The 21,949-nt window shown below is 45.8% G+C and overlaps 4 protein-coding genes across 6 annotated transcripts; 3 read left to right on the top strand and 1 right to left on the bottom strand.

Annotated features, from left to right (window-relative positions):
- Nucleotides 1-25: 25 nt before the first annotated feature.
- Nucleotides 26-3,771, bottom strand: LOC128749371 (melanocyte protein PMEL-like). Its single transcript, XM_053848943.1, has 12 exons — nucleotides 3,656-3,771; nucleotides 2,762-2,857; nucleotides 2,500-2,646; nucleotides 2,204-2,332; nucleotides 1,979-2,140; nucleotides 1,591-1,911; nucleotides 1,366-1,506; nucleotides 1,012-1,143; nucleotides 849-936; nucleotides 647-774; nucleotides 455-545; nucleotides 26-383 (listed from the first exon to the last, which is right to left on the bottom strand). The coding sequence occupies exons 1-12, from the start codon at nucleotides 3,708-3,710 to the stop codon at nucleotides 221-223; spliced, it is 1,653 nt and encodes a 550-aa protein (XP_053704918.1). The 5' UTR covers nucleotides 3,711-3,771; the 3' UTR covers nucleotides 26-220.
- Nucleotides 3,772-5,698: 1,927 nt separating this feature from the next.
- Nucleotides 5,699-9,716, top strand: sarnp (SAP domain containing ribonucleoprotein). Its single transcript, XM_053849017.1, has 11 exons — nucleotides 5,699-5,811; nucleotides 6,409-6,508; nucleotides 7,733-7,776; nucleotides 7,848-7,918; nucleotides 8,434-8,485; nucleotides 8,561-8,634; nucleotides 8,721-8,758; nucleotides 8,830-8,855; nucleotides 8,936-9,004; nucleotides 9,080-9,166; nucleotides 9,284-9,716. The coding sequence occupies exons 1-11, from the start codon at nucleotides 5,779-5,781 to the stop codon at nucleotides 9,323-9,325; spliced, it is 636 nt and encodes a 211-aa protein (XP_053704992.1). The 5' UTR covers nucleotides 5,699-5,778; the 3' UTR covers nucleotides 9,326-9,716.
- Nucleotides 9,717-10,310: 594 nt separating this feature from the next.
- Nucleotides 10,311-16,901, top strand: ccnt1 (cyclin T1). Its single transcript, XM_053848933.1, has 9 exons — nucleotides 10,311-10,486; nucleotides 11,449-11,530; nucleotides 11,602-11,730; nucleotides 12,574-12,634; nucleotides 13,133-13,195; nucleotides 13,333-13,378; nucleotides 13,462-13,625; nucleotides 13,699-13,769; nucleotides 13,835-16,901. The coding sequence occupies exons 1-9, from the start codon at nucleotides 10,317-10,319 to the stop codon at nucleotides 15,071-15,073; spliced, it is 2,025 nt and encodes a 674-aa protein (XP_053704908.1). The 5' UTR covers nucleotides 10,311-10,316; the 3' UTR covers nucleotides 15,074-16,901.
- A 138-nt stretch (nucleotides 16,902-17,039) lies between these two features.
- On the top strand, nucleotides 17,040-21,322 carry kansl2 (KAT8 regulatory NSL complex subunit 2). 3 transcript variants are annotated; one of them, XM_053848956.1, is made up of 10 exons: nucleotides 17,040-17,158; nucleotides 17,735-17,992; nucleotides 18,072-18,241; nucleotides 18,306-18,420; nucleotides 19,382-19,545; nucleotides 19,609-19,772; nucleotides 19,832-19,928; nucleotides 20,169-20,419; nucleotides 20,558-20,755; nucleotides 21,085-21,322. In XM_053848956.1, exons 2-10 carry the CDS (start codon nucleotides 17,742-17,744, stop codon nucleotides 21,154-21,156), a joined length of 1,482 nt encoding a protein of 493 aa, XP_053704931.1. In that variant the 5' UTR covers nucleotides 17,040-17,158; nucleotides 17,735-17,741; the 3' UTR covers nucleotides 21,157-21,322. The 3 variants fall into 3 exon arrangements, with proteins under 3 accessions (XP_053704931.1, XP_053704933.1, XP_053704932.1); XM_053848958.1 differs by having other exon boundaries at nucleotides 20,558-20,773; XM_053848957.1 differs by having other exon boundaries at nucleotides 17,054-17,158; nucleotides 17,685-17,992.
- The last annotated feature ends 627 nt before the right edge of the window (nucleotides 21,323-21,949 follow it).

The raw sequence follows: 21,949 nt of genomic DNA, 5'->3' as shown, positions 1-21,949 counted from the left end.
GTTTTGTAGTCTGTGGTGTTAATACATTGAGTGGTACATGAAGTTAAAAAATGGCTTTATTGGAAAAACATCAGTGACCAAATGTAACTCACATTCGAGTAGAAAAATCTGAGGCCAGATGAGAGAAATGTGAGTTAGTTACCCCAGAAACAAGTTTAAAAAAGTTATAAAAAGATGCACCAAGCTGCGTGTACTCAGTTCCAGGCTTGGTGAGGGTCGTTCACACCCGTCCATCTGACAGCAGAGGACAGTCATCCACTGAGCCTTTCCTGCTGAGCAGTCTCCACCAGAACAGTGAGGAGGAGCCCGTGCTGCCATTCCTGCCTGGTGACGGCAGCCCGGCAGCTGTAGCCTCCTTGGAGGGATGCTGCGACGTCAGGCACCTGTGGAGAGGATCAACATCCGTGTCATATTATGACTCGTGGTTTCATGCTTCAAACGTTTGAGCACTGACTTGTAAGACAAAGCGATAATTCCAGCCAACAGGACAGTGACCATGGCACCCAAAGCCATGATGATCATGTCAGAAGAAGGCGGAGCCGAGCCTGAAATGACATCACAGTTGAGTCACAGTAAAATGTACTTGTTTCCAGGCGCAGCGGCTGAATGGCGCTGGCTGTGGCAGACACCGCGGTGCGGTTCTTACCCATGCCGTCGACAAGATGACGCAACACCAGCTGACAGTCTTTAGAAGGCGCCGCCATGTCGCAGGTAACATGGATTGGGATCGAACACGTTGAGTCCAGCATTGCGCTGCACACCTGGACTGGAAGACTTGCAGAGAGAGAATAGTCATTGACATTAGAGGGAAGCGCGTTGGATTTGGGTCAGAGTTGAAGCTCGCTCACTTTCCCAGACAGGTCACTGTGAGATCCAAAGCCTTTTCTGTTGACGCTGCCCGGTTCATTGTTGCAATCTCACCTTCTTCAGTGGCATCTGGAAGCAAACAAATATGAGGAATTCCGAGGCTTTACTGACAGAAGGTGTAGATGTGGAACGTTGTTCGCCCACCTGACACTTCGATGCCGATGCAGAAGGATCCGTAACGATAAATAACGCAGTCGTCAGTGGACGCTTTGACGCCAACATTCCTCTTCACCACATCTGTCCCGCTGTCTCCTCCCTTCACTATTTTATTGGCTCCTGTTAAGTACAGTGAAATAGAATGAAAAAATCTATCTATCTATCTATCCATCCATCCATCCATCTATCTATCTATCCTTCTCCCTGGGACGCCAACATGCTTTCTGTGGTTCATCTGGTTTTCCCGTCCTCCCCCCTCAACTGCTGTCCATCATATCCCGTCTTGTTTATCTTATCTTCCCCTCAGGGCATTTTTTTTCTTTTATTGAACCGGAAACCTACTTGTTGAGGGTGAACCGTCTGCTCTGGTGTTGTTGACCCCTGGAGGGGCATCTTGAGCGGAGTGAGTCATGGATGCCGAGGCCTCTTCCTCAGCGTTGTCCTCTTCCGTGTCCATGGCAACACTCAGACCCATCAATGAGGCTGTGAGAGGGGAGACATGTTTCGTCTCATGTGAAGCAGCATCTGAACCTGCATGAGCAGCTATTCTCGGTCACCACACGTCACCTGTTGTGTGTGGCGAGGGCGCGTGAGTGGTAAGCCCGGCCCCTGGCTGACAAGCCTGATCTGGCAGCACAGCCTGAATCACCACGTGCGGTTTGTAGGCTCCAGGCTGCACGTAGGTGTGGGTGACGGTCAGCTCCCTGGAGATGAGCGCCCCGCTGGCATCTCCAAAGTCCCAGTTGAAGGTGATGTCGGCGTCGCTCAGGTACTGGCTCGGGTCATGGAGGGTGATGGTGAAGGAAATGGCTCTGTTCCGCACAAAGTGCATGTCTCCAACCTCAACATCATTCACTTGGTCCAGGGAGACAGCGAATGGGATTTGATCTGAGCAGGCAAATCCAACATGGATGAATCAGCGACGTCAAACTTCAGCAGTGAAGATGGCCTTCACCTGTGATGGAGAACTGCGTGGAGGCATAACCCAGGGGGATGAACTTCTCCTTGCTGCGGTAGTGGTAGATGACCACGTCCATGGAGTAGGAGCCCAGCTGGACCTCAGCAGTGTCGATGGTCAGGCTGGAGGAGGGGCCGTCGGCCACCTGCCAGTACCGGCCTGTCGGGGAGATGGGGGGTTGGGGTCACCCTGGTCCAATGACGGTGAAATGAGGACTCTTACCCCAGGCCTTCCAAACAAACACATATGCAGGTTTCTTGTCAGTCGTCATCGGGCTCCCGTCAGGAAACACCGCGTCCCAGTCGCTGCTTTGTCCAGGGTACACAGCTTCTGCCTCGGAATACTTTGTTCCTGGTGAAGATATTCAGCATGGTTTGGTTTTCTTCAAACACATGTCTCTTGGAAATGTTCATTTCGATGCTTGGGCAGTACAGAAAAGTAAGAGGGACTAAAGAAATGCAGGCAACACACCCGTTATTTTGCCTCTCTGCAGTTGTGTTTTTTGTGTGATGAATTACCATTGACAAGACAGTCTTTGGCCCAGACGACGTCTCCATTCGGCGTCACTCTTTGGTTGTGAGGAAACTCCAGGTCGATGGTGAAAGTCACTTTGGCTCCAGTCAGAGTTGGTGAATCATTTCCCACATTAAAAATCACCCTTCCACCTGAAAAAGGAGCGAGAAGTGTGAAATGGTCGGCAAAACTGAAGACGGAAGAAGTCACGTCTGAGGTGTGCCACAGATCCTGCTGCAGATCAGCAGATGATTCATTCCAGCGTACCTTTCCAGGAGTGGCTGTGTCGAGGGTCTCCATCCGTCCAGAGAGGATACATTTCAGTGTTCCATGATGGGCAGACAGTGAGCCAGTTATGGGGTTCTGAAAGAAATGCCAAAGAAGTCACATGTATGAGAGCGTGATGACTCACTCAGGTGTGCAGAATATGGCAGGTCAGGGTCAGCACTCGCTATAGCTCAGTGTCTGCCACTGTCCTCCTCACACGATGCTCCATGGAGTCATGTGGAATGGTCCGACTGAGGAATGGGGTCAGTGGGTTGAAAAGGAGTCGCAGATAATCCGACTGAGAAGAAGTGTTTTCATTCCTTTTGTTCTCTAAAACGTAGGTTTCCAGCAGTGAAAGTGTGTCCTCATTTTCAGAGCCCAGTAGGTGGTGCTCTCGCTTTAAAAATAGTGTGAGGTTTCTTCTCAGTGGTTGCTCAGATCTGAACATCTCTGAGCAGACAGGTTGGTGCCAGTTCCCATCCTGTCCTGATGTGTTCCTCCTGATCTGATCAGGTGATCCAGGAGTGTCCGTCTAACGCTGGATGGAATCTACCAACCATGAAGAACCAGACTTCATTCTTTGCTGGATTTGGATGTGAACCAGGGTTGAAAAAAATGGGGACTGCATGTTACAAATGTGCATTTAGTCGTGGCTTCCCGGCCATTCTTGGCATTGTGTTTCACCATGCACATGTTGCAGGTGACGGAGCTTCATGCAACTAGTAATAAAGGTTTTTTAAAAAGTAGCATGGATAATAAAAGCATTGCTGATCATTCGAATGAATGTTTGACCCTAAATGATGACAGCAAATAAATAAGAGGAGATACAAACTGCTGGGCAGAGCCCGAGCGAGAAGAAGCAAAAGAAGAAGTCACTCGAGTGAAAGCACTCACTTGCCACAGCGTGTGAGAAGCCCAGCAGCAGCAGCAGCAGCACTTTGGTCCACATGGTCAGGTCCAGTCAGGAAGAATCCTTGTAGTGAGCAGCCGACCCCTGAGCCAGGCTTAATAAACGCTCTGCCGTCTGACCTTGTGCGGTGTATTAGCAGAAGATACGCCTCCTGGGAGCACGCTCCACCAGCTTTGGCGCCACCTGTACAGTGTGCATACAGTGGGACTAGGCTGTTGGTACAGTACTGGGGGACCAACACAAGCATTTCACATATGCCTAATTCCACTGCAGCCCTGGTGGGGCCTTCCTGGTCTGAGCCTTTTCTGCATAGCAACAGAGCGGCCATGAAGCCATCACTGACCCAAATTCAAAGAAGTTTGGAGGAAACTTCTACTGAAAGAATCATGATTTATGGATGTGATAAAGGAGGACGTGAAGATGGTTGTGGTGGAGGAGTCAGAGGACAGACAAGTATTTGAGAGCCAAACTGTAGCTCTGTTACCAGGTAGAGTGAACCCGAAACCAAGAATTCTCCCTTCCAACCACGGAAATTTAGTTTGTCGTGATATTTTTATCAAGCTCTTGGTTCCTTTATTCATCATCCATGGGTCAAATGAACCCGTTGTTTAGTCTCAATAGTCGTCGGATTTTAAATGTTGGGGTTTCAGGAGCATGTGCTTCCAAATGCCTCTCAAATGATCACCTAAATCTGCTCCTGGATCACCTGATTCGGTCCGTGCTGGGTCTATTTCTGTGGCTAAGACAAGTTGCTGGTTTTACTGAATGTGTCAGATTATGTCTACATGACCTTTGATATGGAAAATGGACAAGAGGAGTCAACTGGCATAATCATTTTAGAACAATACACAATGCACAGCACACAGCCGAGTGGAGCAGGGCACCAGGACAAACTGCTGGAATGCAACATGAGGCAGGATTAGCAAAGCACTTGTGACTCCCTAAATTCATCCGGCTTTAGCCCTCAAGCTCAGCAACTGTAGTCTCACTTTCCCCCCACAGATCATTAGAAAAACTCTTTGTTCAAACTAGGAAACAATGTTGACTTTCAGAAATTCTTTTCATTTCCAACCCGTCTCATAAAGGGGTCACTCACTCCCTTGGCTTCTGTGTGACCTCGCACTTCTTAAATGTCATTTCTTGTCATCCAAAAATGAGATTAATACCACGGTCTTCACTTCAATCATCGACTGAAGGAGAAACAGGATCATACTCGTCCATTTATTTTTGTTCAACGTGTCATCGTCGGTGTGTGTGTTTGTTACAGCAATGAAACACTTCCCAAATCTTCTTTCACTAACAGGAGAGGAACAGGCCAAAAAAAGAACATTCTTTTGGAGATTTTCAAGGAAGATTAGAAGCTTTAGGAAAAGGACCCAGGACCAAATGGTGACATCTCGATGCTGACCTTTTTTATGGTCAGTGTAGTCAGAGTTTGAGAGATGGATTCTGGAACATTCTCTGTATCTGTGACAGAGACATCATCACACACACACACACACATATATATATATATATATATATATATATATATATATATATATATATATATATATATATATATATATATATATATATATATATATATGTGTGTGTATATATATATATATATGTATGTATGTATATATATATATATATATGTATATATATATATATATATATATATATATATATATATATATATATATATATATATATATATATATATATATATATATATATATATGCTGATTATAAATGAGTTGTAACCAGTCCAAGCCTAGGGGAAAAAATCTCTCTCGTGGTTGTCGACAAATATAACAACAATAATAAATAAACTGTTTTTCATTTAAAAAAAAAAATCAACAATTGTGTAAATCCTCAACTAATGAAGTTAAAGTCTCTCACCGGAAGTGATGCGCCGCCTCATGGTTGAGCTTCTTTTCTGATTCTTTATATTTCTGATTTACCATTTAGGTTATTGCCTGTTATTGCATTTGCTATTATTCAGTACCGTCGTGTGTGCGTTTCTATTTTAAAACAATTGAAACGAATCTCGAGCGCTGCTGGCGCTCAGAAGCCGCCTTGTGATTGGAGGGTCGCGGTGACGTCACATCAACAGAGCAACATGGCCGACGTGGTGGAGCTACACAAGCTCAAGGTTGGTAACATCGCTGAAAACGACCGTTGTTTCTCATACAAGCTGCTCTCTTCTTGGTCAAATCCGCGTTTTAGGTGTTTGAGTTACATTTACGCCCGTTCGTGCTCGAATTCGGCTGAAAACAGAGGGCAGTTTTTGTGTTTCCCTTGACTCGGAACCGGCGGCTCCACGCTGAATCAGTGTTGCCGCTGAGCGTGGCGTTTGGAGTCGGTTTCATGATGGACTCGCTGTGCATTTAACTTATTATCTCACCTCAAAATAAGGTTGGACAAAACCTCGAACTTTCAAACTAAATGATCTCATTGATATATGGCTGAGGTGTGAAGCCTCTGTCGGACGATAAAGGATGTCTGTCTATATCTTCTGTTTGTCTTCACTAGTGTTGTGTGCTGTACTTTTGTACAATGGTGGTGCAACGTTTTTATCACTGTAATATTGGCATCTCGGAATCACGTATGGCACCGTCACGTGAGCTGTCCTGTGGTTCCCACCCGTTTTTTAAAGATAAAAATGGTTTTGCTCCCCTTTTCATTCTCTTCCCCGGATAACAACGTCAGTATTTGGTGACTTTACCCATCTGTAACATGCATGTTGCAGCTGGCAGAGCTGAGGCAGGAGTGTGAAGCCAGAGGTCTGGATGTGAAGGGAAATAAAGGAGAACTCATCGCTCGCCTGCAAGCCTATCTGGAGGAACAAGGTGAGGCTGATGTTCTTTACAACCCTGCGCTAGTTTGACCGTCTCTGCAGCACACAGTACTCAGATATTCAGTTTTTTATCAACTTTTTTTTTTATTGGTTTTCTAATACAAAAGGTCACAAAAAATAAATGGAAAAAATACAATAAAAAAGTAATCACAAAAATAAATAATAATAATAACAAAACAACAACAAAAAAAAGAAAAGAAATACAAACCCCACCCCCCAAAAAAATAACAAACCAACCCCTTACCCACCCATTCCCATGCCAGCAGCCTAAAAACTATGCATTATTACCAAAATATGGAGCCTTTGCAGACGTTATGAAGTGGAGCTGGAGCGCAGGATTCATCAGAGCATTATTGCGTAGAAATATTGACCTAATAATAATATTAATAATGACAAATGTAAAAAATAAAACCCAGAAAAAAACAAAGAGAAAAAAAACCCAAAGAAAAATCACGATATATTCAAAGGGATTTCAAAGAATGAAATGAAGGGACTCCAGACTTTGTGAAATCTAGTTTTGGAGAATACCGATCTTTTCCATGCTTAGATATGACATAACATCTTTTAACCAATGAGACAGGATTGGTGGAGCAGCATCTTTCCATCGCAGCAAAATAGCTCGACTGGCCACTAGTAAGGCGAACGAGTGTGTCCTTCTGGTAGCTGGAGTAAACCGTTCATCATCCTCTCCAGTGGTGCCAAAAAGAGCCAACAAAGAAAACACAAGGAAAACACTTTTCCAAAATGAGTCCAGTTGGGGGCAAATCCTGAACATGTGAATGAGAGTGGCCTCTGGTCCGCCACATCTGTTACATTGAGGACTTACTTATCTCGGTAGATGCGTGGCAGTCAGGCTTTAGACATGTGGGCTCTGTGCTCCACCTTAAACTGAAGGAGACAGTGGCAAGCACAAAAGCAAGTCTTATTTACAAGACCTAAAATTGATTCCCACTTCTCTTGAGATATTCTGAGATTAAGTGGAGTCTTTCTCGTCTTATGCAGTTTGTTGTAGATCACAGAAATAAGATGTTTGGTGGATGGATCGAGGTCCAGTATGTAGTCCTTAAGGTTAGACTCAGATTTCTGAGGGAAGCTTGAAATCACAGATTGAATGAATTGTGTTCATTCAGTTAGATACATTAGATATTTATGTGTTAATGTTATTATTATGAATGTATTTAGTCTGTTTTAATAGTCTTATCGACTCTTTGAACAGAGGACGATGTGGATGTTGAGGATGTGCTGGCAGAAGATCCAGAAGTAAGTCACATTTTAAACCATTTCCACCGTTCAAATCCTTTTTTTAATTGCATGTTTATGATTTATTTCAGGAGTTCACTAAAGTGGAGACAGAGCAAAGCATGAAAGAGGACAAAGATGCTGAGTCTCTGGAAGCTGAGCTGTATGTTTGTGTGTCAGATTTTTATAAATCAGCTTGTTTGTAGTTATAGTTTTAGTACATGTGGCCCAAATGTGATGTTGTTTCACTCTCGCAAAACCAATATGTCCGCGCTTCCATTATCTATATTTATCTTTTAAAAGTATATTTCGTCAGGAATACTTAGATATTGATAGTTAAAATAAAAATTAATCACCAGGGAAAGGTGTATTGTGTAATGGCAAAAGCACATCCACCTGTGTCACTCTCAAAAAAAAAAGTATTTAACTATTGTCTTTAATTAAATATAGAACTCTGTACGTGGCTTGAGTTTAGCAGCGAATTTTGTGGTGTGTGGATGATTAGAATGTGACTTTGGATCTCAGTAAAACGTCTGAAAACTCATCTGGACAAATGCGCGAGAGAGCGTCTTCTTGTCACTGTCATTGGTCGCTGCTTTGTTTTAGGTTTGCAGTTTGTTTTTGAGAGTTGTTTTTATCTAAGGATGCTCTTACATTGTTGTTCCATTTGTCTTTCAGTGTACCTGAGAGAAAAGTGGTTAAGATCACTACACCACTGTCTCCCACTGAAGTATGTCTTGTATTATCCTATATTATAACGTTTGCTTAATGGTTACTAGTATAAAACATAAGTGATCTTTTATAGCGATTGCAGAAAAGAGCGGCACGATTCAACATTCCTGCATCACTTGAAGGCAAGAAGGCTGTGCGGGCTGCAAGGTAAGTTCCAATCAGCTGTGAGATCTTTCTAGGCTAACTGGTATTGATACCATAGGAAATCCTGTTGATATTATTGTTTTTTTTAGGTTTGGGTTGCCTAGCAACACATCAGGTCCTCCTGCTGGTCTGTATTTCCTCGTTGAAATTTGAGCATGTTTTTGTCCTTTGACCTGAACCCCTGTGTCTTCCCTGCAGGGCAGATTGCCAACAGCAAAGCTCCTGTAAGTCAAAACAAAAGTGCTCTGTGTAACCAAATCATTAAAATGGTGTGATTTCTTACTGGATTTTCCTGTCACAAAAGGTCAACACTGAGCAGCTAAAGAAGAGGGCTGAGAGGTTCGGCATGAACGTGTCTTCCATCTCACAGAAGGTGACCGTGTGCTTTCATCATATTTGACTTGAAATGCTTTTCTCCTGGCTGAGGTTGATCTGCACCTGTTTGCAGATCGAAGACGACGAAAAGCTGAAAAGGAGGAAGGAGAGATTTGGGATCTTAACAAGTAGTGGAGCGGCTGGTGCGCCTGACATCGAGGTAAAGTTTCGGACCAAAAAATCTGTTGAATGAATTAGTATGGTGCAATGTTGAAACTGTGTGTATAACACATAATATAGTATTATAGTAAAGGATGTACTTGTGTTTTCTTTGCAGGCGAAGAAGCAGAAGCGGGCAGAACGTTTTGGAAAAGTGTAATTTTTTTCCCCACTCTTTTTGTTTTTCTCTTTGGTGGGAGGGTCCTTGAGACATCACCAATTGATTGCCAGATGGTCAAAAGGAAATCACCTTTGCTTCGACAGCTGAAAGAAAAACGTTATATTTCAACTCCATTTTGGATGTGCATGTTTGTTCTTAGTCAAGTGCTAACATTCCGTTTCATTAGAGGCATTTGGAAAATCTGATTTAAAAAAAACAAAAAATCAAATCAAATTTAGGTCAGGATTAGAAATGGCTTTAAAATGACTGGTTTAGAAAAACAATTGTGTCTCTTAGTGGCGGGGTTTTATGTTGGAAATACAATGTGTGCCATCGAGGGATCTGTTTTATAACCTCTGTAATTTGAAATAAAACGTTTGATATGATTTGCTTTGTCTCTTTAATGTGCGAGATCAAAACCAACTGCAAGGTGTTTCAAACGGTTGCTTGTGTTCTTATGGTACCAAGTTGCATTGTGCCATGTGAGAGTTCTTTATGAAGTATCACAAATAAAGTTGAAGTATTGATGGTCATGACCAAGGAGTTATATAGTATTCACTGGAAGTAGCTTCTGCCTCATCACACCAGACGCGTCAGCTCTCTGATGTTAAATCACGACAGGAATATTGGATTTCCTCAGTCAAAATGGCAAACTATGACTAACCCCTGTAGCGTTGTGATGCTGCAGTTTATGAGCAACCAAAATATTATTTGTCACTGTAGAGTTATTTAGTGAAATAGACTGCAGAGTGTATCGATCTGTTTAATTTAGGATTCGCAGTTTAACTGGACCAATAAAGTGTCGATTTTTTTCTCAATAAAAATAGCGAATTATGCCCTTTAATATCGGTGTTTCCCGCAAACACCGAGCTTGGCATCGCTGCAACGCTTGTTCAGCTTCCGCTCATCCGGGTGCGGTGACGTCACAGCATCCCCGGTGACGTATGTTCCGGTGACGCGCAGCAATTTTAAACTATCCTCCTCCTCAGTGATGGCGGCTTCGTTTCCTTCTGTCTCCGAAAGTAATAACAAATGGTACTACACGCGACAGCAGATCGACAACAACCCATCGCGACGAGCAGGACTCGACCCAGACAAGGAGCTGTCGTACAGACAACAAGCGGCGAACCTTCTGCAGGACATGGGACAGCGACTCAATGTGTATCTTTTGTCGGCCTACGTTAGCATCGTAGCTGCTTCACTTTGGCTCCTGTCGGGTCCGGACGGGCCACCAACAGTCATGCGGTTTGACTTTTTTATTCGCTTGGGTTTCGCTGCGTGTGCTTCTGTGCTTCTTTTGCGTGTGTTTTGCGCTTGTGGTGTTCTCCAAGGGCTGCTAACACCCTGTTTACAACCGAGGCCTGCGTCGACGACAGGCCTGCGGGTCGTTAGCATCGCCGCCGCTTCTCCAGCTTTCTCTCAAAACAAATGCGGGGTAGCAATAATTCACACGACGATGCTTTCTAAGGTTGGCAGGACACCAAGCTCTACGGTAAATTAACTTGTACGAATTGAGCAAACATTTATTCCTGTGCAGTCGGTGGTGGAGCCTTGAGGCTGCTGGGTTGCGCGTGCATCCCTGATGTTCGTCTCTTGCTGTAAACAATAAGTAGGAGCAGCCGTCTGTTAGCAGCTGTTTGCTTAGTCAGATGCTGGAGTTAGGGTGTGAACAGATGGATGCTGCTGTGTAAAATCTGGTCTTTATAAGATTTCAAGTTCGTACATCACGTCCAATAGACGTGATTGTTTGTTGTTTGCTTCTACGATGTGATTCATGGCTGTTAAAGTTAAGTCCTTAGTCCATATTCAGGTACAGAATTCCATTAGTTTTGACATGGCTGCAAACGATTACGGTGTTTTTAAGTGCTCTTTTGTGGTTTTCCCCTGGTGCCTGAATTGTTCAGGGGGTTAAGGATGGTCGGTGTGCTATTTCTATTCTTAAGGAAATGCCATTCATGCTAATCCAGTGAGCCACTAGTGAGAGTCACACGTTGCTTGTTGTGGGTTTGGTGTTTCCATGCGAAGTTTCATGAATCTCAAAAGAGCCAGACTCTTCTCCCAACAAAACATACATATGCATGTTTGTGAAACTTTGTGAAACTTTCCTTAACCACGTTGACCAGGTCCCAGCTCACTATCAACACTGCTATTGTCTACATGCATCGATTCTACATGGTCCAGTCCTTCACGAGATTCCACAGAAACGTGAGTGGGATTCCAACTTGCCTTTTGATCACTCGGCCCAAAGTATTCCAACTCTGATTTATTTTCACCAGGTCATCGCTCCTGCTGCGCTCTTCCTTGCTGCAAAGGTTGAGGAGCAGCCACGGAAGCTGGAGCATGTCATCAAGGTGGCCCATGCATGTCTCAACCCTCAGGAGCCGTCGCCAGACACGCGCAGTGATGTAAGTTTTGTTTGGCTGCAACATTTGTACCTCTCAAACACAATTATTTGGTTTGCCGTTCATTTGTGTGGATCATTGATGTGTGCTCGCTGTAAAAGCAAAGAAATGTCGTTCACACTGTAGCGCAGCGAGAGAGCACGAGTGGGAAGCTCTGCCGTTGAATATCAAAGTGATATTTGTTCATTAATTTTATTCTCGTCTTCTTGCGCGGGCTGCGTTATTATTGCCAAAATAATAATCACAATTACCTTGTCCGATTCGCATAGTAATTGGGGCTGCTGCTTGTATTTTTGGAAGTGAATTTGCCATTGAAAGTTTTTTTCTGGTTTTCCTTGAACAATTGGAAATGAATGCATTGAAAAAAATGTCAGATTAATAAAAAGAAATAATAAGAAATACAAATAAGTGTTAATTATTAGAAATGTAAGTTAATATTAAGTAAATATTATTCAGAATGGGAAGATGAATGTAGTGTAAGTGGATATTATATGACAGAATACACAAACAAATCCAGTTCTATTGTCCCTCTGTATTAAGTTTTGGCTGGTTGTTCCTGTGGGTTTGGGACTCTCTTGTTCTCTTGTCTCAGCCTTCCGACGTGCTTGCACCAGCCTCGCACCAAGCTCTGTGGACCTGCATTTTATAGAGCCCCTATTCCAACTTGTACTTGTCATGGTTTTCATTTGTTGCCTTTACTCCCCTGTTTTTGTTGAATGGAAATGGTTGTGTCCTGGTGTCAGTTATCTTGGTTTGTTCCAGTGGCAGCAGGTTGACCTCTCATGCTATGTGTTTGGCCGGATAGCGTCCTCACAGTGAGTAATGTGCCTGTCCTCTCAATCTCAGGCTTACCTGCAACAAGCCCAAGACCTGGTCATTCTTGAGAGCATAATACTCCAGACCCTGGGTAAGTTGGGGGGTTCAACTGGGACCCTTAATTCGCACCCGCAGGCGATCATGCAAGAGTACATCTAACCTCTTTTCCTTTGTCGTGCAGAGATGGCAACTGCTCATTGTTCTTGTTCACAACCAGCCAGTGTTTCTTTTTTTTTTTTTTTTTTCATACAAGCGACTTTGGCTTTCTTTTTGGATACGTTTTGAAAAATGCTGTGTGGTTAGTCTGTGGTTGCATTTATGTGGAGCAACACAAGTGAATCTGGTTTTGTTTTTCCAAATTTAACAGTTTTTTTTACGTTCACCAGGAGCAGTTGGAGAAAACTAACTCTGTTCACAAGTGAACTGATATCACGATGCCACAGAAACCTTTTACTCTGACCTTCATTTTTTTCCTAATTCGCCAGGTTGTGTGTCGTTTCCACCAAAGCGGGACATTTCTTGTCAATCTGAATGGATCATCTTGCTGAACTCAAATATATGACATGCTTCTCTCTACTCCCCTTGGCAGCTTTCGAGATCACGATCGACCATCCTCACACTCACGTGGTGAAGTGCACGCAGCTTGTCAGAGGTGAGCATCGAGACGGTTTGACTTGCTCATTCAGTCCTTTGAAAGGAATAGAGGCACATTGTCTTTGTGACTGTTGAAGTGTGTGATTATATTGAAAGTGGCCCAGATATTAAGTGAGGTATTTATTGTCGTTCCAGCCAGTAAAGATTTGGCGCAGACGTCATATTTCATGGCCACCAACAGGTATGTTCTCACTTGGTTTGAAAAGCAAAACAGAGACAGCCCTTGTGTTGCTCCTCTGACCAAGCGTGTTTCTTTCCTTCCAGTCTGCACCTGACCACCTTCTGCCTGCAGTACAGTCCTCCTGTTGTGGCCTGCGTCTGCATCCATCTGGCCTGCAAGTGGTCCAACTGGGAGATCCCTGTGTCCACGGACGGCAAACACTGGTGGGAGTATGTGGATCCCGCCGTCACCCTCAAGCTGCTGGATGGTACACATGCTTCTGCTTGATGACATGTGCAGCTTGTTGCTTTATTGAGCTTGTGCTGCTTTGTTTGGTTCAGAGCTCACACATGAGTTCCTCCAGATTTTGGAGAAAACACCAAGCCGATTGAAACGGATTCGAAACTGGAAGGTAAAAGGCTTCTGTTGTGAGTGCTGCCTTTGAACAGGTCAGCTCATGGTCGGTTCTTATCGCAGGCTGGAGGACAAACTCCTAAAGTCAAGCCCAAGGTTCTGGAGGAGGGTGACCAGAGAGATGCCATGATGAGCATGATCTCCATGGCCTCGTCAGAGAGCACTGTCGCTGGACTGATGAGCCTCTCTGCACCGCCCGCTGCTTCAGCGTCTGCAGGTGACAAGGACAGGAGTGCACCTGGCAGCGCCCACACCTGGAGCGGGAAGGTCTCGGCGCCGTCCGACGCTCAGCAGCACAACAACGAGATCCACACTCCTGCCAAGGTGTCTCTCAGCGAGTACCGCGTGAAGAATGCAGACGCCATCGCGGCGCAGAAGAGGAAGTTGGAGAACATGGAAGCCAGTGTGAAGAGGGAGTATGCAAACGCTGCCCAGGCTCTCATCAGCCAACAGCCACGGAAGGAGAAGCAGCCACATCACCACCAGCAGTCCAGCCTCTCAGCCAATGACACGTCCAACCCTTCCCCCATCATCCTGAAAATACCCCTGGAGAAGGAGCGCCATGACCGCAGCTCTTTGAAGATGAGGTTCCCTGTAGCTGGGGGTGGCAGCGGCGGACACGGTGGCGCTGCTCGGGGGCAGGACCAGGACATGAAGGTGCGAATACGAGTGCCAGAGAAGCAGAGAGGGAGTTCAGGGGAGGAGGGCAAGAGCAGGGACAAGCACCGGGAACGGTCCAACCACCACCACCACCATCATCATCACCATCACCACCACCACACCTCCTCTGGCAGTGCCTCAGTCTCGTCACATAAATCCACGTCCAGTGGAGCGTCAGTCGGAAGCATCAAAAAAGTCCCCAGCGACTCCTCGCGAACAAGCTCCGCCTCCGTGGCTTCGCGCAAGAGGACGCACTCGCAGGATGCACCAGGGGGCTCTCACCCCTCTGCCAAGGTCAGCAAGTCCCGACACCCCTTCCAACTGCCGTCCCTGTCTTCCTCCTCTGCCGGACCCCCGACAGACCTTCTCCCTGCTCTGGGTCACGCCCACTCCAAAGGTGACAAGATGGACACGAACGGCCACGGCACGGCAGCCGGCCAGTCAAACGAGTACCAGGACACTTTTGAAATGTTGAACTCTCTTCTGAGCGCCCAAGGAGTCCAGCCCACTCAGCCACCCATGTTCGACTACAGGTCGCAATACGGGGACTACAGGTACAGCGGCGCCTCCCGAGGGGGCAGCATCCGACCTCCGCCGCTGCCTTCAGAACCTCCTCCTCCTCTGCCACCACTGCCAAAATGATGTAGCAAGCCGGCCCTCGGACTTTGTAAAAAGATCCTTTGTAAATTTTATAAACCTTTCCGTGACCGCAGCGGAGTGGATCCCCATATTTTATACTTTGGGGACGGAGCCGGACGTCATAAAAGACCTACAGAGCTTTTACATTGTGAAGATCATATTGCTGAGACATTGTTTATAGGATTGAATACTTCTACTCTACTGCAACAAATGTAATGCCTGGACCTTTGATTTGGAGTAGACAATGAAGTGAAGCATATTTATTAGAATTGACTACAGTTGGAAAAGAATGATGCCCCGCCCCTTTTGGTTTTTGGAAAGGGATTTTTCTGTCTTACCATTCAGAGTGAGCATCTCCTGAGACAGCTCTGTTTTTAAACATGACCCAAGGGATTTTATTGTTGTTCATTTGGTGCAAGTACAAAGGATTGTAAAATATTGAAATTATTTTTACATTGTTTTCCTATGGAATGTGCAAAAAAAAAGTCAAATAACTGAGACGTGCATTTGTTTTTATGTCATTTTATGAACTGCAGTCATTGTTTTAAATGGTTGTAAAATAGTGTATTTTGTCGGCTCCAACATTGACACTACTGGGCTGCTGTCTCGCAAACACATTATCCTCCCACTGCCACCAAGAAAATCTGCCCTCAGCTTTCTTTCCTGCGCCACTACCATGAAATCATACAGATGAAGACAGTTACTGGAAACATTTGTCAACACAATCTGGAGGAGCTGCTGCTAGTTGTCATATGTTGTTTTAGCAAGACTTCAAGTCAGTGTCGAACATCCTTCTTGAGTTGGTTATTGCCAGGAGCCTCCACACCAGGGCTACAAGCGCAAGCCGTGTGTTGAGCTCGAGCTTATCCAAGAACGTCAATGAGCAAATCAGTGACCACCTGTGAATTTGAACTGTCTACGGCTTGTTTTTTAATTTTTATTTTCATTTTTTTGTTGCTCTGACCCAGATTTTCTTTGCTATTACTTAAAAGTTGGTGTAATGTAACCATTTGCTTCAGGTTGTTCACCATAATGCAGTACTATAAACCTGCCATGCAAGCGTGTACGTCAGTGCTCAGGCAATAGTATCTTGGTTTTCAAACACATACATGCACTGAATATTTATCTCTGGATGTTTTATCTTTAGAATAGTATGGGAGAAATCTGATGTATCATTGCCATAAAAATACGTTTTTTTCTATTTTTTTATCTGGACAAACTTTCCACTTGAAGTATTAACTCGATACTGTGAGTCATGCAGACAACATTTCAAAAATGATTCGTAAGGAAAGACACTCGTGCAACCTTGCAATGCAAAATTCGAGTCAGTTTCATGGGTTTTCATGTCTTGGTGTTAAACGGGACGCTCAGGTCTAAAATGGAAACTTTATTTTTCGTTTGAATGGAACGATGTGAGCTGTTATTTTTTAAATGTTTCCTTATCCCCTGTTTAAGTCAATAAATACTTTGAAGGAAAGAAAACGGCCATTGTCCTTTAGATTACATTTTGCTGTTCGGATGTTGGGACATCACAAACGTTTGGTGAAGTGCTGAAGATTGACTGAAACCCACTGCCCTGGAAGAGGTCACAGGTCTGTACACTCAGGTCAAACCATATCAACTGTGTTATCTGCACCCATGAACTATTTATCCCCTATTGAGGATTGTGTCGTGACTCATAATTTGAATGTAAATGTTCATTACACCTGTTTAAAATGAATTAATAAATAAATATATACATAAGTGGGGATTTGAACCAGTGTTTTTCAAAACGACACTATAAAAGAATATGTTGTCCGAGGTCTCGGAACATTATTTGGTGACAATCCTGTGTGGAAACGGCACAAAAGGAGACAAATAAAATGACTTTTCCGTCTTGTGCAAGCGACTGACCCGCACTCCAGTCCAGTAGGTGGCGGTAATGAGCCTTTGCGATGGTTGTCAGCCGCCAATTCAACTCCACGAGGAGAAGAAGAGGAAGCACAAAACCGAGCAACAGTGGCCTCAGTCTGGCTGCGGTGGTTGGAAGCAGTGGGAGCATCTGCCGGGCTGCGCCCGAACATCGGCGAAGGCTTGCCTGAAGTACAGGTAAAACCGGTCAGAAAGTCGTTATGTTGCTAACGACAAAGTTGGTTTTACGAAGAACAATGTTTCTAATGCGTCCGTGGGCTCAAACCTGGTGTTTTCTGACGTTCGCGTTTAGCTGCTGCTAACAAAGATGGCAGCCACATTACAGGAGTGACGCAGTGGCGGGCGGAAGTCGGCGCCACATTGCGTCAAACTACATTGACTCTGACGGTTCCATCGTTTCCCGCTGCAGCCGCAGTCTTGTTATCTGTTTACTTGGTTAAATCGTGCTTTGTTTGCACTTTTTTGCTCCTTTGTTTCTTGTCGTTCCATGAACCGCATGAAACGTTAGTAAAGATTGAGCTGCAAAAAAAAAAAAAAAATACAAATAACATACGTTTGACATGGTGTTCTTGACGGCTTTTTTTTGTAAAGTCAACCATGGTGTTGTGATCTTGGGTTGTCCAAAATGAAAACGATAGCTTTTCGAATCATGCCTAAATATAAGGTCGCACAGAATGTTTTCTTTTCTTTTCTTTTCTTTAAGGGCATTTGTGTCAAGCCTCCATGGTGAAATAGTTTCAAAATTCTTCACAGACTTGCCATGAACCGCATAAGAATCCACGTCTTGCCATCCAGTCGGAACCGTGTGACCCAAACCCCCTGTCCAAAGGAGCCCCAGGTCTGCTCCTTCACCCAGAGACAATGCTCTCAGCCCCGACTGGAAGGTCTAGAGTTCTGCCTCAGACACATCCTGGAGGACAAGAACGCGCCTTACAAGCAGTGCAGCTATATCTCGACCAAGAATGGCAAGCGCTGTCCCAATGCTGCGCCCAAGGTTGAGAAAAAGGATGGGTGAGCTTTCAGCACCACATGACCTTTTGAAGGGTTTTCCGCAGTGGCGTAATCGCCTGCTCTGCTTTTTTGTTTGCAGGGCGACGTTTTGTGTGGAGCATGCCCGTAAGAACGCCCTGGCTCTTCGGGCTCAGATGAGAAAGGCGTCGTTCGGTCCATCGCCTGAAGCGCTGTTGTCCCAGCTGAGTGGATACAGCCGTGCTGACACTCAAGGTGTTGGAGGACGCTCCGAATTCAGCCGGGCAGCAGGTAAGGGTTCATAACTACCGACGGGTTGGTTCTGTGAAGCTGCAGTTACTTCTCTTGTTCTCAGATGACGACAGCGTCAGTGAGGAGGAGCAGTGTCCACTGTTGCTGGACCAAACGTGGAGAGGTGACCCGGAGAGTGAGGCGGACAGCATCGACAGCGATCATGAAGATCCTCTCAGGTAACGGGACTGAATGCTTTTCAAGTGTTACTGCTACATGTTGTAATGCAAAGTTAAGGTGTGAGATGAAATAAGTGATGGGAAAAACTGGACCTCTTAAGTGTGTGTGCAGTGAAAGGCGACGTGCTGTGGCTCAAACGAATCATGAAAATACAGTGGTACCTCGGTTCTTGACCACAGACGACCGTTCGAGAGGCGATTTGTTTGAAATCTGAATCGATTTTTCCCATTACAATGAATGGAAAAAGAAACAATGCGTTCCAAGCCTTAAAATAGTCTTTTGTAGGAGTGAATGTAGAGCGTCTGCTGCAGGTGGGCTGTTCCTCTATGTGTGTGGCCGCTGCATGTGGGAGGGGTTGCCGAGTGAGTGACGTCTCTCCAGAAGGGAAGAGGTGCCCGGTGCGTGTCCAGCTCTGAATGTGCGCTTCTGTGCAGTTTGGCTGTGACAAAGTCATAAACCAAGTCACGCTCTGTCCCAGACTCGCCTCATCCCTGTCCCAGCTCCAGCCCACAACAGGACATCAAACCCTGCACCTCCCCTGTGACACTCTACCAGGGTCCAGTGTGGAGACAGGAAAGGTTTTACACCTCAATATGAAGAAAAAACAGTCAGTAAATGTAGCTAACGGGACACGTCTGCATACAGAGGCTGCGTTATACACAATAACAAAGCGCGTTGTGGGTCAGCTGATCGGTCCGCGCAAGTTACGTTTTTTCCGGCTTTTTTCGAGGGCGTTTCAGTTCTGGATTTTGATTCGAAATCCGAGCAAAAAAATTTCGAAATTTTTGTTCGAACTCAGATTTGTTCGAAGTCCAGGACGTTCGAAAACCAAGGTACCACTGTATTGTGAAGCATAATAGATGATATCATCTCAACAGTTTCCTTGCTGTTTGCAGCAGTGTTTACTTACTTGCTGCTGCTGCTGCGCAGCGTCATTAACATTGTTTGTGGCTGGTGCAGACATGCAGGTGTGTATACGGCGGAGGAGGTGGCGCTCATCACGCGTGAGAAGCTCATCAGACTCCAGTCCCTGTACATCGACCAGTTCAAAAGGTTGCAGCATCTGCTGAAGGAAAAGAAGCGCCGATACCTGCACAACCGCAAGTCGGAGCATGAGAGCATCGGTACGGCGCGAGCATTTCCTCTCACGGCCACTAGGTGCCACTCAAATGTTTGCATTTCCTCAGGGAGCAGCCTTCTCACTGGGCCAGAAGGACTGTCCATGAAGGAGCGGGAGAATCTGAAGAAGCTCAAGGCTCTGCGGCGCTACCGCCGGCGCTATGGCGTGGAAGCCCTGCTGCACCGACAGCTGAGGGAGAGAAGGCAGGCGGTGACTGAAGGAGCCCCTCAAGTGAGTCACAACGTGACGTTTGGCGGTTGCCTCCTCTGACGGGTTTTTCTTTGCTGCAGAGCACCTTGAGGAGCCAGCAGGAGAAGTGCATCTTCTTTGAGGAAGGATACAGTTGCACCAACCCGTGCCTGCCCATGGCCCGCCACTGCGTCGCTCGTATCCTTCAGTCTTGCTCGCGCTCTGGCTCGTGTGTGGCCCTGATCAAGACTGTCCGCACGCAGTAGCTGCCAGTTCCAACGGGGCCCACATTGACTCTCTCCTGTGGTCTGTTGATTTTCCCAGAGGATTCAAAGGGATGATCAATTCAGTTGGAGGGGACAAACAAAACCCAGCTGCTTTGCTTTCCATGTTTCAGCCTCGAGTGGGCGGAGTTTTCCTTAAACTCCAGAAGCGCAGACATTTTGCAGGACAGCAACCAGGTCCTTTTCAAGCTGTGTCCCGGCCTGAAGGACCTGCCCTGCGACCGCACCATCCACATGGGCCAGTCAGAGGACCCTCGCTGCCCGCTGCACCTCACCCTGCCTGCCCTCATGTATCAGCCCGAGCAGCAGCCTCCGCCGCAGGAGCCGGCCGCGGCCAGCAGAGACATGTACCTGAGTGCCGCCGAGCTCCAGCCCACCGAGAGCCTCCCGCTGGAGTTCAGTGACGTACGTGCAGAAGCTGCTTTTAGCATGAAAATGGTTAATGAGTCCCCAAGGTTCTACAGCAGTGTCCTTTGTCTGATGCCGTCCAGTTGCCTCTGAGTTTCCAGTGCTTTGATCAGGCCTTGCACTCTCACCAAACAGGACCTGGACGTGGAAGGAGACGGTATTCAGGGTCCTCCGTCCCCCCTGCAGTTTGACACCGCTCTGGCTTTGGAGGACCAGACCATCAGAGCCATTGCTGAGGCCCCGATGGACATCCTGACGGGAGAGGATGCAGACCTGGACACTTCGGCGCCGGAGCTGTCGGACAGAGATGTAGATGCCATCATGAATGACCAGGTTTAAGATCTGTTCCAAGTCAGTCCACATCAATTCATGTCCTTTTTTTCCCCGTCAAGTCATCACTATCTTGAAACAACACGGTTTAAGAATGTTGGAGCGTGTCTCCAGTCCTGCTCCCTCAGCCCACTTGAATAAAGCACCTTTGTCTTATTTGAGGACATGAAGAGCAGTGGAACCCCACACAAGCTGCTTTATTAGATGTTAGAGGAGCAGACTGACGGAGGAACCTGTACTCCATGTTTACATGTGTGATTGAAGCTCTGCAAGGCCTCTTCAGTTTCGTCTGGGTTTTAGTGTCGGTATATTGACGGCAGCTGTTCTCACAGGTGGTGATGGGTGAAGAGGACACCACAGATGGATCCATCCAGGACGCAGCGTTGGCTGACGCTCCCAGATGAACTCGCTCCGCCACCGCTTCTCCCGTTTGTGTTTCTATATTTATGTTCTTTCAAAGGCATCGAGTGAAATGACCACATACTCTCACATGTGATTCAGTTGAGTCATAATCTGTAACAGTTTAAGAGCTTCTCCGACTGGTGACTATTAAACAAATGCAGCAGCAAAGTGGAAAAGACCCCGTTTTCTCTGAGGGCTGTGTGTTCTGTGGCCGAGTCTGTTGGTGCTGATGGAATCGGTCAACGTTTACTCACCAACAACAGGAAGAGTTGAGCCACGGATCAGCTGAAATGAAGGTGACGGCAAGAAGAGGCGATGACCTGATGTTTAAAACAGTCGCTCCACAACAAAAGTAACAATTGACTGAGTGCGTGCTGAACAGTGCAGTTGCTCCACTGCTGTGGAAATGTGGTGCAGACCCAGGAGTGGAAACGTGCCCTGGACAAAACATGGAAAAGGACAAGACAAGACTCTTTAGGAAAGTGTCCATTCCATTCCATTGATAAATGCAGTCTGGTGACCATGTTTGAAGGTCCAAAACCAAGCAGACCCAGTTGTTTTTTTTATTGAAAATCAAGTAAAAACAAAACAGCTCGAATAAGACTGGAACTGAAGACTGGCGGATTTAAATAGGATGCACGGGCTTGGCTTTTATGTGGCTCCTTTGGCAACAATAACAACTTCACGTTATAGCGTGAATGACGCGCCACGCGGGGAACACAACCGACTTTTAAACACGTTTTTGCAGCCCTTCTTGCTCTTTCATGTCAACATTATGTCACTTTTATCTCGATG

This window comes from Synchiropus splendidus, chromosome 18 (assembly GCF_027744825.2).
Source record: "Synchiropus splendidus isolate RoL2022-P1 chromosome 18, RoL_Sspl_1.0, whole genome shotgun sequence".
Lineage (NCBI taxonomy): Eukaryota > Metazoa > Chordata > Actinopteri > Syngnathiformes > Callionymidae > Synchiropus > Synchiropus splendidus.
This window is presented reverse-complemented; position numbering and strand designations above follow the sequence as displayed.

Coding starts and splice junctions, on each gene's coding strand:
- ccnt1 (XM_053848933.1), top strand. CDS start 10,317: ATGGCGGCTTCGTTTCCTTCTGTCTCCGAAAGTAATAACAAATGGTAC. Junction 12,635..13,132: donor CATAATACTCCAGACCCTGG/GTAAGTTGGGGG, acceptor TCCCCTTGGCAG/CTTTCGAGATCACGATCGAC. Junction 13,770..13,834: donor AACGGATTCGAAACTGGAAG/GTAAAAGGCTTC, acceptor TTCTTATCGCAG/GCTGGAGGACAAACTCCTAA.
- LOC128749371 (XM_053848943.1), bottom strand. CDS start 3,710: ATGTGGACCAAAGTGCTGCTGCTGCTGCTGCTGGGCTTCTCACACGCT. Junction 1,507..1,590: donor GCCCTCGCCACACACAACAG/GTGACGTGTGGT, acceptor CCCCTCTCACAG/CCTCATTGATGGGTCTGAGT. Junction 546..646: donor TCATCTTGTCGACGGCATGG/GTAAGAACCGCA, acceptor ATGTCATTTCAG/GCTCGGCTCCGCCTTCTTCT.
- sarnp (XM_053849017.1), top strand. CDS start 5,779: ATGGCCGACGTGGTGGAGCTACACAAGCTCAAG. Junction 9,005..9,079: donor TGTCTTCCATCTCACAGAAG/GTGACCGTGTGC, acceptor ACCTGTTTGCAG/ATCGAAGACGACGAAAAGCT. Junction 9,167..9,283: donor CTGGTGCGCCTGACATCGAG/GTAAAGTTTCGG, acceptor TTTTCTTTGCAG/GCGAAGAAGCAGAAGCGGGC.
- kansl2 (XM_053848956.1), top strand. CDS start 17,742: ATGAACCGCATAAGAATCCACGTCTTGCCATCCAGTCGGAACCGTGTG. Junction 18,242..18,305: donor CGAATTCAGCCGGGCAGCAG/GTAAGGGTTCAT, acceptor TCTTGTTCTCAG/ATGACGACAGCGTCAGTGAG. Junction 19,773..19,831: donor TGACTGAAGGAGCCCCTCAA/GTGAGTCACAAC, acceptor TCTTTGCTGCAG/AGCACCTTGAGGAGCCAGCA.